At 51.8% G+C, this 17,331-nt stretch overlaps 1 protein-coding gene across 1 annotated transcript in view; it reads left to right on the top strand.

Moving 5' to 3' along the window:
* ASTN1 (astrotactin 1) overlaps nt 1–17,331 on the top strand; it is a gene marked incomplete at both ends in the record, with an annotated part of 57,511 nt that overhangs the window by 19,547 nt on the left and 20,633 nt on the right. Inside the window, 7 exons of the mRNA XM_080348922.1 lie at nt 1,117–1,304; nt 5,473–5,866; nt 6,717–6,863; nt 7,521–7,628; nt 8,556–8,705; nt 9,714–9,881; nt 10,065–10,149. Coding sequence (XP_080205048.1) covers nt 1,117–1,304; nt 5,473–5,866; nt 6,717–6,863; nt 7,521–7,628; nt 8,556–8,705; nt 9,714–9,881; nt 10,065–10,149 — 1,240 coding nt within the window. The remainder of the gene's footprint in view (nt 1–1,116; nt 1,305–5,472; nt 5,867–6,716; nt 6,864–7,520; nt 7,629–8,555; nt 8,706–9,713; nt 9,882–10,064; nt 10,150–17,331) is intronic.

Here is a 17,331-nt window from a genome sequence, read left to right on the forward strand (position 1 = left end):
CATTCCCATGGGGCAGAGACAGGATGAAAAGCTGCATCTCACTGGGAAGCTCCTTGCTTTTTTAATGGTCATTTCACCAAATGCAATGGAAGCTTGTACAGGGTGTTTTAAAAAGACCGACCCAATTTCAATTCCAGTTTCTTTGAAACTGGGTCCATCTTTTTGAAACACCTCATGTTTTCAGGAAAATTAACTAACAAAAGGCAGGCTCGAGCTGATGGGTGAGATCAAGGTGGCCTGAGATGGTGATGCAGGTGATCTGGTCTGAGATGGACGTGGTGGTTAAACCAGTGCCCATCTGTCCCAGGGCAGTGCTGGTGTCACCTTCTCTTTTGCCAAGACCCAGCTAGTGGATGTCCCTGAAATTTTGGAGTCAGCCACATGAATTTGATTTGATTCAGCATCTAGAGTCCTGTGACACATTTTGTGTCCCCATCCCCAGCTGTTCCTCCTGCTTAGGTGTCTGCTGCTGCTGCTCCTCAGCTCTATCTTTCCCAATGTCCCCAAACCCTAAAGGTACTTGAGGCAGAAGGTGTGGGTACATCTGTAGATCTCAGGGCTCCGTCCTGTGTGGGAAGCTGCAAAAAAGTGGCTGAAGTCCGAAAACCGAAGCCAGAACTGCAGGTGCGATCGCAGCCATGTGCACCTTTCTCTGTTGGAGAAGGATGGGGAAATATTTTCTGTTTTCAATAATTTAGTGCCATGATCCAAATGATCCCATTAGTGCCGCTGAGATGTCCTATATCCTCCACTCCCCATGGCTGGAGCCGTGTTTGACTTGAAGAACATGGGTGAAATCTGGCTGGATTAGGGCTGGAAGGATGCTGCCGGGTTCCCTGAGATGTCGTCAGCAAGTGCTCTGTCCCTGTGCCACATCTGGATTTTTTGAGGGGCCCACACCTGTATTTTATTCAGAAAAATATGATTTTACTCCACTTTAACCCTTCAGGTTGTGGGTTGTGTAGGGGTAACCACAATGCTGGCAGGAGGTGGCCAGAGGAAGCCTGCTGTGTGTGTCACTTGGTCCCTCCATCCATTTTTTGTGGAAGAGGTGGATGTTCTCCGTTACCCCTCTCCTCTGCTGCATTTCCCACGTAACCAGCTTTGCTTTTGCAGAGATCTCGGGCAACACAGACGACATCCCACTGGTGCGCTGGCGGCAGCAGTGGCTGGAGAACGGCACGTTGCTCTTCCACATCCACCACCAAGATGGGGCCCCCAACCTGCCTGGCTTCGACCCCACGGATGAGCCCCAGCCCGAGTCGGCGGAGGAGGAGCTGCGGATCCTCCACATCTCTGTCATGGTATGTGATGGGAAGACAGCCCCTGTTTAGGTGTTCAGACACGTGTGTGAAATATAGGGGCTTTTGAAAAGCCACGTATTCCCCCATCTGGCTCCAGCTGTCCCAGGCTGGGGAGCTGAGTCCATCTTCAGAAGTTTAACAAGCTGCCCTGGGCGCCTCTCTGGACAATGTCATGTGCAGGGTGCTTTGTCACTGGGCTGCTTTAAACCTTTCCCTTAGTTTGCATCGCTTTGCAAATATGCAACTACCTGAAAGGACATTGGACCATGGAGGGGGTTGGTCTCTTCTCCCAAGTAACAAGTGATAGGATGAGAAAAAATGGCCTCAAGTTGCACCAGGGGAGGTTTGGATTGGATCTTGGGAACAATTTCTTCCCAGAAAGGGTTTTTGGGCATTGGAACAGGCTGCCCAGGGCAGTGGTGGAGTCACCATGCCTGGAGGGGTTTAACAGATGTGGAGATGAGGTTCTTAGGGACATGGTTTAGGGCTAGGGTTGGTTAACGGTTGGACTCGATGATTTTAAGGGTCTCTTCCAACCAAAATGATTCTGCGACTCTATGATTCTATGTTTGCAGGGGTGCCTTTGTCCCCAGGGAGTGCTGGGCTCTGAAGGTCTCAACCACCTTAACCCAGGGTTAATTCACGTTGACTTTGTCAGGAGCCCTTTGACCAGTGGATGGTGCCCCGTGCCCGCTGCTCCGGGTGTCATGGTGCCACCGGGCACTGTCACCGCTGCTTTTATCAGCACAGCAGCTCTGTGGCTGCACTTTTGCAGTGTGCAGCGAGCAAGAGCATCCCATGCACAGCTCTCTCCCTGCAGAAACATGGGGATGCGGTTTTAATGGCAGAGAAAAGAGGGTGAGACAGAGATCTGGGTGTTGGAGGTGGATCTGTCGTTTTTTGTTTGTTTTCTTTTTGGTGTGGCGGTTTTTTTTGTGTTTTGTATTTTTTTTTTCCCTTCTGTTGGAAAAAAATCCGAAGAATCTGACAACTTTTCTGCCACTGGAAGATAATTAGCCGGAGACAATGTGTTGCCGAGGCTGCAAACAGGCTGTTTAATGGTGCCTACCCTAATGAGAGCCTCGATAGCTCCTCCAGATTGCAGCCCCAGGCCAGGTTTCTCCTCCATTATTTGTGCATGATTAGTCTCAAGAAAAAAAACAATAATAATCACTGGCAAAGCCACCCTCCAAAAGAAACATTTCTGGCTGTTTCCTTTTTTTTTATTACCTTTTCCTGAGAGGGTGCATCACCTTGGGAGAGGCTGGCCCTGCTCTGCCACTGTGGTCTTGGTTTTCATGGGCAGCACTGACTGCCAGGGAGGGGACAGGAGTGCCTGAAACAAGGCTTATTATTGAGCTGATGAGAATGGTGGCTGCAACTCATCACTCTCCTACCAAAACGTGTAAATACAGATCGAATCCTCCCTCTCCCCCTTTTTCTCCATCACTCTCAGCTCCACTCCAGCGACATCCTTACACCCTGACAAATAGAGCTTGGCTTTTGTGCCAGGAGTCGGGATCACGTGGAGTTTTCAAGGCTGATTTTCTTTCTTTCCTGTGTGGTTGCCAAGGGAAGAAGTGCAAGCGAGGGGCTGTATCCATCGTGACAGCCGTCCGCACGTGGACCCTGCAATAAGCGCTCCCAGTGCTGGGCAGGGAGGATAAAGTGATTCTGTGATTCTGTGAAGGCAGAATGGAATTTTCTGTGCTCCCATGGAGAGGAATTGGGGGTCTGAGGTGTCCTGACGCCCTCCAGCCAGCACAGGATGGAGGAGACTTACCATAGAATCATAGATTCATAGAATAGTTTGGGTGGGAAGGGACCTTCAAAGCTCCCCCAGTGCCACCCCTGCCATGAGCAGGGACATCTTCACCAGCTCAGGTTGCTCAGAGCCCTGTCCAGCCTGGCCTGGGATGTGTCCAGGAATGGGGCATCCACCACCTCTCTGGACAACCTGGGACAGTGTCTCATCACCCTCAGTGTAAAAAATTTCTTCCTCGTTTCCAGCGTGAATCTCTCTCCTTTAGTTTAAAACCATCACCCCTTGTCCTATCGCAACAGCCCGCGCTAAAAGGTCTGTCCCTATCTTTCTTATCGTCCCTTTTTAAGTACTGAAAAGCTAGAATAAGGTTTCCCTGGAGCCTTCTCCAGGCTGAACAACCCCAAGTGCTGGTTTTCCTCCTCCCTCTTGAAATTCCAAGTAGCCACAAGCTGCTTTTGCTCCGTGATAGTTTGAGCTCTCAGACAATCAAGGCAGAATAAATTCAGTTGCAAATTAAATAACAAACAACAATAAATCCCTCTTTTTGAGAACCCGCAGCTACAATGCTAAACAAATGGGTGTCTACCTGGCTGGAGCTACAGCTTGGTGTCCCTTGTTTGCTAGGGCAGGTGTATGGCCAAGCTCTCTGGGACTTGGGGGAAAACAGTGTGCATACAGAAGGCAGCAAAGGAAGACCAGGAATGCCCCAGTGTATTTCTTTTTTTAAAGTTCTAGAGTTTGGAAGGAATGCTGGGAGGTGGCATCGCAGCTCCATTATCCTGGGAATGAAAGAGGGTTAAACCATAATGGCCGTTAGAGCTCCTTTTCCATCTGCTTCTCCTGCTTCTCATTCTATAATTCCCTTAATGTTTCGTCCTAATGGAGCAGATTATTACTATTATATTATTTTATCAAGATCACATATTGCATAGAAAAGAAGAGGGGTCCTGGAGCTGTGGATGGACATGGAGCTCTTAGCTGGCTCCATGTGCTCTATTATTATTATTATTGTTATTATCATTATTATTAGCAAACTGGGTGTAAAGGCCCAGCTTGGGCTTTCATCTCGCCACCTCTCTGTGCAGTGGTGATGTCCTGCAGGAGGGTGATCTTGGGGACAGTGGTGAGGTGGCAGGGCTGGGTGCAGTTTCGAGGTCCATCCCCACAGGGGCAGGAGCTTCTTTAGTCTCTTCGCCCAGGCTTTCCCCAAACAACATTTCATTCATATGGCTGTCTTGAGCCTTCATCTCCTTTAATCTGTGCTGCAATTTCTGCAGGATACCCTGGGAAAATCTCCCAAGATCGAGAGTGACAGCACTGAAACTGCTTGGAAATGGGTCAGAAAAAAGTTGCCTGTAGGAGAGTTTGCCTGGAATAAATCTGAGCTCTGCTTTCAAAGCCGCGTTGTGGGAGAGTGAAACAAAACCAGGCTCTGCCTCAAATGCTGCTTTTTCATGCCTCGGTGGGGACTTCAAAGCCATCGCAGCTCGAGGCAGACTTCAGCCTGTGCCAGCACCTTCTTATCAGTGCCACTGGGCTCCTCTGGCCGTTGCTTTCACTTTGGCCACCCCAGAGCATCCCTGATGCATTTGCATAGAACCACAGACTCATTTTGGTTAGAAAAAACCCTCAAGATCATGGAGTCCAACTGTAAACCCAACACGGACACTAACCCATGTCCCTGAGAACCTCATCGCTGTGTCTGTTCAATCTTCCAGGGATGGTGACTCCTCCACTGCCTGTTCAAATGTCTGACAACCCTTTCCATTAAGATATTTTCCCCAATTTTCTAAATATTTTCTAAACCTCCCCTGGCACAACTTGAGGCCATTTCCTCTTGTCCTATCAGTTGTTACTTGGGAGAAGAGACCAACCCTGTCTATGCTCTAAGCTCCTTTCAGGCAGTTCAGAGATCAGAAGGTCTCCCCTCAGCTCCTGTTCTCCAGCTGAACCCCCCCGGTCTCTCAGCCGCTCCCATCACACTTGTGCTCCAGCCCCTCACCAGCTCCGTTCCCTTCTCTCAATTCGCTGCATCACCTCAAGGGCTTTCTTGGTGTGAGAGGCCCACAACCAAACCCAGGATTCGAGGTTTGGCCTCCCCAGTGCCCAGTCCAGGGTGATGGTCACTGCCCTGGTCCTGCTGGTTACACCAGTGCTGGTACCAGTCAGGATGCTGGTGGCCTCTTGGCCACCAGGACACACACTAGCTCATGTTCAGCTGCTTTCACCAACACCCCCAGGTCCTTTTTGGCTGGGCAGTGTTCCAGCCACTCTTCCCTGAGCCTCTAGTGCTGCCTGGGGTCGCTGTTGCATTCCTCTTGCAACCCATGTGGGTTTGCTGCATACCTGGGTGGCAGCTGGTGCTGGTCCCTGGCTGATCGCCACTCACCTTTGTGCCCACAGGGAGGGATGATCGCCCTGCTGCTCTCCATCCTCTGCCTGGTCATGATCCTCTACACCCGCCGGCGCTGGTGCAAGCGGCGCCGGGTACCGCAGCCCCAAAAAAGCGCCAGCGCCGAGGCAGCCAACGAGATCCACTACATCCCATCGGTGCTGATCGGGGGCCACGGGCGGGAGAGCCTGCGCAACGCCCGCGTCCAGGGCCACAACTCCAGCGGGACCCTCAGCATCCGCGAGACCCCCATCCTGGATGGCTACGAGTACGACATCACCGACCTGCGGCATCACCTCCAGCGCGAATGCATGAACGGCGGGGAGGACTTCGCCAGCCAGGTCACCCGCACCCTGGACTCCCTGCAGGGCTGCAATGAGAAGGCCAGCATGGACCTCACGCCAGGTGGGGATGGGACAGGGGAGCATGGGCTTAGCTGGGACCTTTCCACTTCATTTTCTTGAGCTGGGTGCTTTCTACCTCATCTTCTTGAGCTGAGTCCTTTTCACATCATCTTCTCTCCATTGTTCCACATTTTCCCTTAGGCATTATCTCCATTTCTCTGGGTTCTCATTGCACGTGGGATGTTGGTAGTACTCTGAAGGCACTTTCATTGCCGGAAAACCTGGCAGATGTTTGGGAGTGGTCAGCACTGGGTGGCACGTGGCTGGGACAAGGCAGCGTGGGGCTTTAAGAGGAAGGGCTGTGTTTCCTGTGGTCTGATGGAGAACCAAAATGGTGTCCCCTCCAGTCCCATGGTGAACCCCAAAATTCACTTCTGTGTCCCAGGATTTCCAGTGTCTTCTTCAGCTGAGGTTTTTGGTAGCAAAATTTATACTTGCCGTCAGTATGATTCAGCGTTAATGCTGTCTTCTGATCACCAGCAGAGGTTCCTTGAGGCTTGTAACACACTTGATTTTTGGCCATATTACCACCTGGAGCCTTCTTAACAGAGATGTGGTTTGGGAAGACCATGGTGTGGTTCCTAAAGTTCTCTAGGGCTTTTTTTTGCCAACCTGGATATGCAGAAAGTGTTAAATCTTAGCTTTTGGCTAGGCTTGGAGGAGGTGCTGGTCCACTTTGGGCTTTGAGAAACTTGGGAGGCTGCACTGGGGGCATCTCAGCCCACCAGCCATGGTACCGTGGTGACCTCACGCAGATGCTGAAGACGGATCTGAGGAAATCTCTTTCTTGCCTCCTTCCTTTTTAAAAATCTTTATCCTGAAAGATTTTGCCTTTGATTCTTCCCGCTCAGGGAGCGATAACGCCAAGGTGTCCCTGATGAACAAGTACAAGGACAACATCATTGCCACCAGTCCTGTGGACTCCAACCACCAGCAGGCCACCCTGCTGTCCCACACCTCCAGCAGCCAGCGCAAGCGCATCAACAACAAGACGCGAGGTAGGGGTGATACTCTGGGGTAGATGGGGTGCTCTGGGCTTCCACCCATCCCCACTCCAGCTGGTGACCCTCTCATGAGTGAAGAAATAGGGTCAGTATTGGATGAGAGCATGGAAAAGAGGGTTTGGGTAGGGGAAGCTGAAGAAGCGGTGGCTGCAAGGACACAACTGCTGTTGGGTTGGTTGGTTGAAAAGATGCAGAGGGTGTTTGCCCTGGTAAATATTTTTTTATACTGGCATGGCCATTGGGAAAAGTTGCAATGTAATGAGACTTGTGGTGGGGGACATGGCTGTGTGTGGTGGGGAGAGGAGAAGATGCTGTCCCTGCTGCACCTGGCAGATGTTGTTCCTGATCTTGAAGGCCAGGCTCATGATACTAGGAAAAATTTCATCCCAGGAAGGGTTGTCAGGCATTGGAACAGGCTGCCCAGTGCAGTGGTGGGGTCACCATCCCTGGAGGGGTTGAACAGATACAGAGATGAGGTTCTCAGGGACATGGGTTAGTGCCAGTGCTGGGTTAACGGTTGGACTTGATGATCTTGAGGGTCTCTTCCAACCAAAATGATTTTATGGTTCTATGAAGGGGTGATGTACGATGTGGCTGCTTGGGGTGGCATGGTGCCAGCCCCACTGTGACCACACTGGGTGTCCCCTGCAGCCGGCTCAGCATTTCTCAACCCTGAAGGGGACTCGGGGACGGAGGCGGACACCGATCCTCAGCTCACCTTCTACACGGACCCGTCCCGGAGCCGCAGACGCAGCCGAGGTGGGTACGGGCGCAGAGGTGGGCAGCCAGCCATGGTCCCTCTTGCTTTCTTTGCCGTTGTCTCTTCGGGTTTGGAGAATTTCCATCGGCAGAAGACGGAAATGCAGGCGTGATGCTGGTTGCCGCGGGCAGGCTCCAGTGCTCGGTCCCACGGAGGGGCTGCCGTGGCTCTCCAGTGGAGTTTCTCAGCAGAGGATGAAATATATTATGATTTTTGCTGGAGGCTTGTGCTGGGTTTTTTAGTGTGTATTAATGAGTAAGATGCTTCAAAGTCTGGCCCATGCACTCCTGTGCCGCTGCTCGGCACAGCGGTGCCGCGGGTTTGCTCTGGCACTGTGCACATCCCAGCTGTGTGTGCAACGGAGGATGGAGACAGGTTTGGTCCCTGGGCAGGTGTCTCACCATGCACCATCCCTTTGGGAGGTTTCTTCCCCAGAAAAGGAGAGTTTGTCTGTTTTCCCTCCTTCTCTGGATGGTGCCTTGTTTTTCTGGGGGTGGTGGGCCTGGTCACTGTGTCCTTTGCCCCCCGTGCCCATGCTGGGAGACCAGTTCAGACTTTGTCTCCTCAGGGGATAACTCAGCCCCCACCAGCTTTTTCTACTCAGATTCTTAAGCTGAGAAACAAAGTCAAAGACCTGTGTGCCCTAAGCAGTGAGGGCTCTCCAGTGCTTTTTCAAGGGCAGCCAGGAGGCTGCTTTCATGACAAAATTAACCCAAAATAAGTGCTGAGAAGAAGGAGGTTGGGGGAGAAAAAGAGATATTTAATTTACCTTTTTTCTCCCCAGTATCTCTGCTCTGCTTTAAAGTCCTGCTGCTGCAGGATTAGATTGATGCTGGATTCCCAGGGAGCTGGGCAGGGTCTCTGGACCCTAAGATCTTCCTGGGTCCCTTTGGTCTCAGGTTTGACTGTCCTTTTGTGTTTCGCAGTGGGGTCCCCCCGGAGCCCCGTCAACAAGACAACACTGACCCTCATCAGTGTGACGAGCTGTGTCATCAGCCTGGTGTGTTCCTCCCACATGAACTGCCCTCTTGTCGTCAAGATCACCCTCCACGTCCCCGAGCACCTCATTGCTGATGGTGAGTGACCCTGTGGTCCTACCCACTCCTCCTGCCCCGCTCTGCAAGCTTTGATGGTGGGGAGGAGGGAGTAATGGAGCGGAGAGATGCAGGATGGGTGCAGGACAGATGGGACAGGCCTGGGACAGAGGTGATGGATGTAGGGTGGAAGGAATGGGTGTGAGATGAAGGTGGCCATTGTGTGACAGAGGGGACAGGTGCAGGATGGAGGGGGCTGTTGTGGGATGGAGAAGACAGGTAAAGGATGGAGGAGACCATCATAGGGCAGAGGGTATGGGCATGGGATAGAGGAGTTCATTGTGGGGAAAAAAAGGGGCTGTTGTGGCATAGAGGACACTGTCTTGGGATGGAGAGGACTGTCATGGGCTGGAGGGGATGCAGGGAACCATCATGGGACCCTCACTACAAGAAAGACCATGGGGTGCTGGAGTGAGTTGAGAGAAGGGAACGGAGCTAGTGAAGAGGCTGGAGCACAAGTGTGATGGGAGCGGCTGAGGGACCTGGGGGGTTCAGCTGGAGAACAGGAGCTGAGGGGAGACCTTCTGATCTCTGAACTGCCTGAAAGGAGCATGGAGCCAGGGGGTGTTGATCTCTTCTCCCAAGTAACAACTGATAGGACGAGAAAAAATGGCCTCAAGTTGTACCAAGGAAGGTTTAGATTAGATATTGGGAAACATTTATTCTGGGAATGGGTTTTTGGGCATTGGAACAGGCTGCCCAGGGCAGTGGTGGAGTCACCATCCCTGGAGGGGTTGAACAGATGCGGAGATGAGGTTTTTAGGGACATGGATTAGTGCCAGTGTTGGGTTAATGGTTGGACTCGATGAACTTCAGGATCTCTTCCAACCAAAAAGATTCTATGATTCCATGATAATGGGATGGAGAAATCCATCAGAGGATGGAGGGAACTATCACAGGATGGAGGGATCCATTCTGGGATGTAGGGGACCATCATGGGATGGAGGGGACAGCAGCAGGTTGCCACTACTGACTCCCCTCTGGGCACAGGGAGCCGGTTCATCCTGCTGGAGGGGAGCCAGCTGGATGCCAGCGACTGGCTGAACCCGGCACAGGTCGTCCTCTTCTCTCAGCAAAACTCCAGTGGGCCCTGGGCTCTGGACCTCTGCGCCCGGCGCCTCCTTGACCCCTGTGAGCACCAGTGCGACCCTGAGACTGGTAGGTGATCAGGCAGTTGGGGTGGGTTTGGGAGCTCATTTCTGCCTGCTCAATCTGTCATTGGTGGGAAGATGCTTTCTGGTCTTGCTCCGTGTGGGACAATGGAGCTGCTGGCTGCGGGCTGGGTTTGGCAGGGATACACCTCGAAAGTGTGTCCTCTTGTATCCCCCCATCTCTCTGTAGGTGAGTGTCTCTGCTATGAAGGTTACATGAAGGACCCCGTGCATAAGCATCTCTGCATCCGGAACGAGTGGGGGACAAACCAGGGGTGAGTGTGTGCCTGCCACAACCTGCCCAGGCTTGGACCAGCCTCGCACAAGCTCCTGGGCTTCAACCGTGGCATTGTAGGGCTGGGGCAAATCCTCTTGGGCTAAAGAAGTGGAGGCATCTTGGTGAATCTCTGCAGCAGGTCTGAGGGATGCAGGGATTTCTATTCCTTGAAATAATCAGAAGTGATGTAGAAGAGGCCATTGTTAGGTTTCAGAGTGAACACCCCCTGGAGAAGATGGAGGCTGCTCCTCTTCCCCGTGTGGACACTCTCCTTGGTATCCTGTGTTTTGTGGGGCTTTGGGTTTCAGGGTGCAAGGCTGGGATTGAGCTGCGGTCCCTGGGGGAGGTGGAAGGCTGCAGGGTGGGGACACTCCATTGAAAATTGGGCAAATCAGCTGCTTCAGTGCCATGGCCTGAGAGAACAGAGCAGTCACCGTCTGCTCCACGGCTTTACACCCCTGGAAGTACAAAGGGAGATTCTTCTGATATTTCGGCAGCAATTTGGTGGGGGCCCCCAAAAGTTCCCATCTCTCTGTGACCCTCTGGGGATGCTCCATCTGGTCCTTAACACTTGTGAGTCTCTGATGTGCAGACAGGGACCTGTAGGGATGGCTGGAGGTAGCATGGAGAAAGCTGAGACACCCCTAAAAACAGAGGCCTTATGTGTACGACCGCCTCCAACACCCTTTTTCCTCCCCTCATCTCACAGCTCTGCGGTAGCAGCGGTCCTGGTATGGCAGGATGCCCTCTCTGAAGTCATTAGTCTTCACAGCAGGATGAGAAAACCATCAAAGGCTGGGCTTGGTGGCCTCCCTGCCGTGCAGCCGTGGGGGGCTGCCCGTGCCAACCTCGGCTGTGTCCCTTTGAACTGGGGCCCGGGGAGAGCTCTGCTGCTCTGTCTCCAACCCCCTCTCTGCTTTTTTGCTTTATTTATTTATTTATTTTAAAAGCAATTTAGCAATTAAATGCAGTGCGGAGCACTGGCTGTTAGAGACAAGGGTGGCTGTCATTGTGTATGCCAGGCTGGGGACAGAGTGATGTTTGTGAGACAGGTGAGCCTGTGCTGGGGATGTGCTGAGCAATGTGGTCAGAGTCCCCAAACTACCATGAGGTACCACTGCCAGGGTTGGAAAATCCAGGCAGAAATACATGTCCTTGCCCTGTTCATCCTCAGGGGACATGTGTCTGACAGGGATGTCCCCAGCTCCTCTGTGCCCAGAGACACTAAGTGATGGGGACTGGGTCATGGGAGGGTTATTCCCTCTACCAGACACTTGCTTGTTTTGGGATGTGTTTGGTTTTGGAGTGTCGCATGTGGGTTGGAAAGAGCACATGGACACCCATGGCTTTGGTGCCAGCCTTGGTCAAAGCCACCAGCAGCATGCTGGACCCACCACCTGGCAAAAAGCAAGAGAGCAAATGACTTTGCCCATTGAGGCAGGTAGTAAAAATGGATAAGCACAGGTGGAGAAACATTTGCTTCCTTCCCCTCAGCTTCACACTTCTCCTCCCATGCACATTGCTCTTCTCTAGCTTCTTCCTGATCTGGCTGGTCCATCATCTAAAGGGAAAGCTGCTTATGGGCATTTTTGGAAAAAATATGGCTGGTGAGAAGCCCAGGTCAGGAAGGGCAAATCCATTCCTGGAACCTTCTGGACCTTTTCACAGCTTCAGACCCAGCTTTAGTCTCAGCAACGCTATTCTGGAAGGTGCACAGGACCCTCTTCATTCCTCTGGAGGATTTGGGACCACTTTTCAGACCCAGCTCCATCCTGATGTCACCACAGGAGCTCTCTCCATGCTCACATTTGAAATTCTGCCTTTTTTCCTGCAGCAGTGTTCATACCTGGCCAGGATATGTTTTGCTTTGGGTCTCTTATATACCAAAGTTGGCTCTGATAAATCCCACACAGCATTTCCAGCATGCATTTCTGTTTGGGACAGAGAAATGTAGCAGATCTCTTTTTCCCCAAGCTGTAATGCAGCCCTAGACCATGGTGGGGCCATCAAAGTCCTTCTGCCCTTCTCTGGGCTCTTGAGATGGCTCCAGCGCTACAGTGTCAGGGCTCTTTCAGTGCTGCCCTTTGAGAGCTCCTCTCCCAAGCAGTTTTGGGGTCATTTTGGATCTTTTCCTTGAACATGTCAGGTTTTTGTTTCAGAAAATAGTAGCAGCAGAAACCATGTTTAACCCAGCCATCCTTTTCTGCAGCTTCTGCTGTTTACAGGGGCTCTTGAAAGCGTGTCCGCACTAAGCATCATGATGCCAGGACCAGCTTGATGTTCAATGAGGATTTTTTTATGCAACATGTTCTGTTCCTGCTGTGCAGGTGCTGCTTGGTGCAGCTCTGCCTGCAAGGGCTTGTGATGGTGGAGGTCTCTTCCACCTGTCCAAGGTGTTCCCTGTGAAACCTTGGCCTCCACAGGGTCATGTCTGGGAGCCCATTTAATTGAATAACTTGTAGCCTAAACCTGGTATTTACCTTTTTTGGGGGTAGAGGTTGAGCTGCCAGACAACACTGTCTTTTGTTGTGCTCATCATATCACTCCCAGCTCCACCAACAAGGTTGCCCACAGGGCCACCTAAAAGAATTATCTACAAATCCTCTTCTCTCTCCCCTTGTCACAAGGCAAGGTTAACCGTGCCCGAATCATTTCAGACTGTTTTTCGTCTAATGTGCTCCTAACCCCTCCAGTATTGGAGGGTTCGGTGTTGCTGTGGGTGGCACAAGCCCAGTAGTGAGACAGTCCCTGGAGAAGCCGCGCTGGCTCTGCCAAATCCCTTGGTGTCCTTAGGAGCGACCTGGTCTGGTTATGACCACTTTTGTTTTCCTTTGGTGGTGTTTTTATCAGAAAACTCTTTTTAACCCTTTGGGTTAGATACATTTGCCATCGGTTTGTTTTTATTTACGGTGATTATGGGTTGTTTTGGTGTCTGTTCACTTGGCAGCATCTAATTTTGCTCATCTTTTAACTTTATTGGCGATGGCAGCAAGGCTTTGTGTGCTGTTTGTGTTTTGGGTACCATGCTGAGATCCATGCCGCCACGGTACATCTTTTACTCAATGCATCCGCTCCCTAAATCTTCATCAATTTTTCGAAAAATAAGATCTTTTTGATCACGGGTAGCAGATACACTTGATCAGCTCCTTTTTTTGTGCTGCTCCTCAGCTGTTTTAAACAAATCTGGCTGGTGCTGTTTGTGTGTTCGCAGTCTGTATTCCTCATTTGATATGCATTGTTAATTAGCTGCTTTTCAGCTCTTACTCCAACGTTTCCTGAGTAGGATTCAATTTCCAGCAACCCAACCTGCCCTGCCTCGTCTTTGCTCATCAAACCAAATTCCTGCGGTTACTTCGTGGTGTGACTTGACCAGAAGTCAAACTGTCTCATTCTGCCTTTGGTTAATAAACTATTACCTGCCTGCATTTGTACTTCTTCATCTCAGGCCTCAGATCCATCATTCCCACGTGCTGTTCTCACCTGGGTGCCCTTTTCAGACACCCCAATGAGATTTAAAATATTCTGCATTTAAGGGGTCTTTATCAATGTGCCCTTTCAACTTCTAACGTGCTTCACCCCAGCACCGGGAGGTTTTAGGCCAGTTTAGGGTAATTTGGCAAACACATCTTGCTGGGTGTTCTCATCCACTTCTAGCAGTTGGCAAGCAGGGGCCACCCGAGCTCTCCCCCCATGCAGGGCAAGTCACCCCTTTTCTCCAACCTGTGGCCTCCTAGATGCTTTTTCCAGCACAGGACCCAAATTAGTGCAACAACCCATGTCCTGGTCACCCACCTCCTGTCCCCATGGTGCCACTTCATGCTGAAGTGACAAGGGCAGCACTTTTCCTGCTTAAAGTATTTTTTTTCCTCTCTTTTTTTTCTTTTCCCACCCGTTTTTCTATCACTTTTTTCCTCTCTGCTTCTCTCCATCCCCTGCTGTGTGCCTCGGCTTTGCGAGCTTGAAGGACGGCCAGATAAAAAGCTCCTCTTTCTTTCAGATCCTTTCACCAAACCACCCATCCGCCTCCTCCTCCCGCCCCATTCTCCTCGCAGATTTACAAGCAGCCCGGGGAGAAAGTGCCAGCATTAGCATTTTTAATAAAGAGCTGCTTGGAAGGGATGGTAGGGGGTGGGGAGGCGGGAAGGAGAGAGGCATTGACAGCTGAAACCCAGGCAAAGATGTTGCAAAGCAAAGCGAAGTCGGGGTCCTCCGACCTCCCTGCCAGCCCCCATTGAGCTGCTCCGGGTTAGTTCATCACAGATGCATCCTGCAAGCACTGGGCTTTGATTCCTCATCCCACCTATCTTTTCCAGGAGAGCTTTGCAAGGACCAAGGGCTGGGAGGAGGATGGTTCTTGATGCTGGAAGTCAGTCTGGCTTCCTCCCCTTGGGGCTGCAATTCGAGTGTGGCAGGGGGTCCTGTTGAGGTGGGTCAGAGCGTCACCAGCGGCAGCAGGTCTGGAGGGATTAGCTGTGACTTCAGGAGCTTCCTCTCAAGCCCAGATCTGGAATCCAGAGAAGGGCAATGAAACTGGGAAAGGGGCTGGAGCACAAGTGTGATGGGAGCGGCTGAGGGACCTGGGGGGTTCAGCCTGGAGAACAGGAGCTGAGGGGAGACCTTCTGATCTCCGAACTGCCTGAAAGGAGCTTGGAGCCAGGGGGGCTCGGGCTCTGCTCCCCAGGAACAAGTGCCAGGACCAGAGGAAGCAGCCTCAAGTTGTGCCAAGAGAGGTTTAGGTTGGACATTGGGAATAAATTCTTCCTGGAAAGGGCTGTCAGGCACTGGAACAGGCTGCCCAGGGCAGTGGTGGAGTCACCATCCCTGGAGGGGTTGAACAGACGCAGAAATGAGGTTCTTAGGGACGTGGTTTAGTGTCAGTGTTGGGTTAATGGTTGGACTGGATAATCTTGAGTGTCTCTTCCACCCAAAATGGTTCTATGATGTTCCAACTAGAAAAAGCAAAAAGTCTTTAAGATCATCCTGGGGATGCCCTGGCAGCGCTCTGGCCGTGGAGTTTGCTCACTGCGTGTGGGGAGTTTGCTGGTTCTCAGCTGCCCTGGTGATCCCCTGTCTTGTTGTTTCAGATGTCTGCCTGTGTGCCAAGGCTCACAGGGTGCCGAGAGCTGTCATTTCTGCCCCATTTAATCCAACCTGGTCAGGCACAGAGCTGCTTCTGAACAGTCCTGCTTTCCTTTGTGAGCTCTGAAGACCAAAATACCTGCCAAGAGCAACAGAAACCGGAGCAGCGAGGTGCCTGTGGTGATCACAGAAGGCAGGGAGGGAGACAGCTGTGGGGGCACATGCTTGCGTGATGGGAGAGGAAGGAGGGGGTGAAACAGCGACAGAGGCACAGGGGGCAAAGGATGCAATGGAGGAGGTGAGGTGGAGAGATCTCACCCCATCCTCTGCAGCAGAAGGCACAAGTGTGTGTGCATGAAATGTCAGTGCTGAGCTCCTGGAGAGCTTTATTGGAGATGAGGATGGATAAGTACATCCTGTTGAGCTCGAGGTCTTGTGTGGAGACCATCTCAACACATCCCTGCAGAAGGTGTCGAGTTCTTGCAGACTCAGTGGTGCCTGGCAGCATTATCATAGTCATTTTGGTTGGAAGAGACTCTCCAGATCATTGAGTACAACTGATAACCCAATCCTGGCACTAACCCATGTCCCTAAGAACCTCGTCTCTGCATCTTTTAAACCTTTCCAGGGATGGTGACTCCACCACTACCCTGGGCAGCCTGTTCCAGTGCCCAACAGCCATTTCTGTGAATAAATTTTTCCTAATATACCATCTAAACCTCCTGTGGCACAACTTTTCGTCTTGTCCTGTCGCTTGTTCCTGGGGAGCAGAGCCCGACCCCTCTTCGCTCCAACCTCCTTCCAGGCAGTTCAGAGATCAGAAGGTCTAATCTCAGCTCCTGTTCTCCAGGCTGAACCCCCAGGTCACTCAGCTACTCCCATCACACTTGTGCTCCAGCCCCTTCACCATTGGTTGTCGTCTGCCATGTAGGCACATAGCTAAAGGCTGAACCTTCCTTTTAACAGGTCTTTTTTGACCCTGAGTAGAAGCAAAAGTCAGGCAGACTGAGGAGATGCCACCTGGTGCCTTCCTGGTGCTTGGAAACCTCTTCCCCAGCTCCAAGTCATCATCACGCAAATTTTAGCCACAGTTGGAAATTGCACCCTGGGCTGATGTAACCTGGCCTGGGTGCTGATTTCCATCTCCCAGGCAGGTCCAAGCCCGCTGGCCTCGTGTCCCAGATGTGCCAGCACCTATGGGCTGCCAGATGTGCCGCCTGGCAGAGGTCCGGCAACCACCGCACCTGCACCAGGGCTGAGCCCTGCTGTGAGCAGAGAACGGCTCTTCACAACTGCTTTTCCACTCCAGTCACTGGGGAACAATACCTCGCCTCTGCTTTTGTTCCCTGCCCGACGCTCTCCTGAGAAGCGAGAATAAAACCCATCTGCAGGAGCGCTGGGAGGTGGAGGCGAGAGGCATTCAAGGCATCGGCGAGTCACATCGTTTCCTGGCCACAGATGACCTCGTTCTGGGCAATCCGATCTGCGGGCAGGATGTAATCCCCTGCTCCCAGCCGGGAAGGCGGCATTGTATCCCAGCGAGCTGTAATCCTGCAATCAGGATTTTTTTATTATTATTTTTAATTTTTTTCATTTTTATTTTGTCCTTACCGAAATAACTTCAGATTAGAAATTAAAGCGCTCGTGCAGGAGAGCTGTAATTGTCTCTGGAGAAAATCCTCGGGCTTGTCAGCGGCACCCGATGCTCTCACCCTGAATTTTAACAGTAGCGATGTGACAGGATGGAAAAAAATCTTTCTTCCCCAGTTCTGAGCTCTTGCAAAGGGGATTTGGAGCTTTAAGGTTTGGGAATGGGGTTTGTGTTGCCTGATTCCAAGCCCACCATGGTGGGGTTCTCTGTGTCCCCCCTTGCTCTGCCTTGTCATCCTCCCTCTGCATGTGATGCTCTGCCAGCAGGTCCCCAGGTGTCACAGACATGGGTGTCCCACTGGCCACCAAGCTGTGGTTGCACATCACCCTGTGCTGTTTAGGAATGGAGGAGATGGGGCCATCAGTTCTCCAGCCTCCCTCTTGGCCCTAAAATTCCAACTTGTCTTCTGGACCCCTTTGCAAAATCCTGTGGGGACTGAGGCTTCCTGAG

The sequence above is a fragment of the Nesoenas mayeri genome (assembly GCF_963082525.1).
Source record: "Nesoenas mayeri genome assembly, chromosome: 8".
Classification (NCBI taxonomy): domain Eukaryota; kingdom Metazoa; phylum Chordata; class Aves; order Columbiformes; family Columbidae; genus Nesoenas; species Nesoenas mayeri.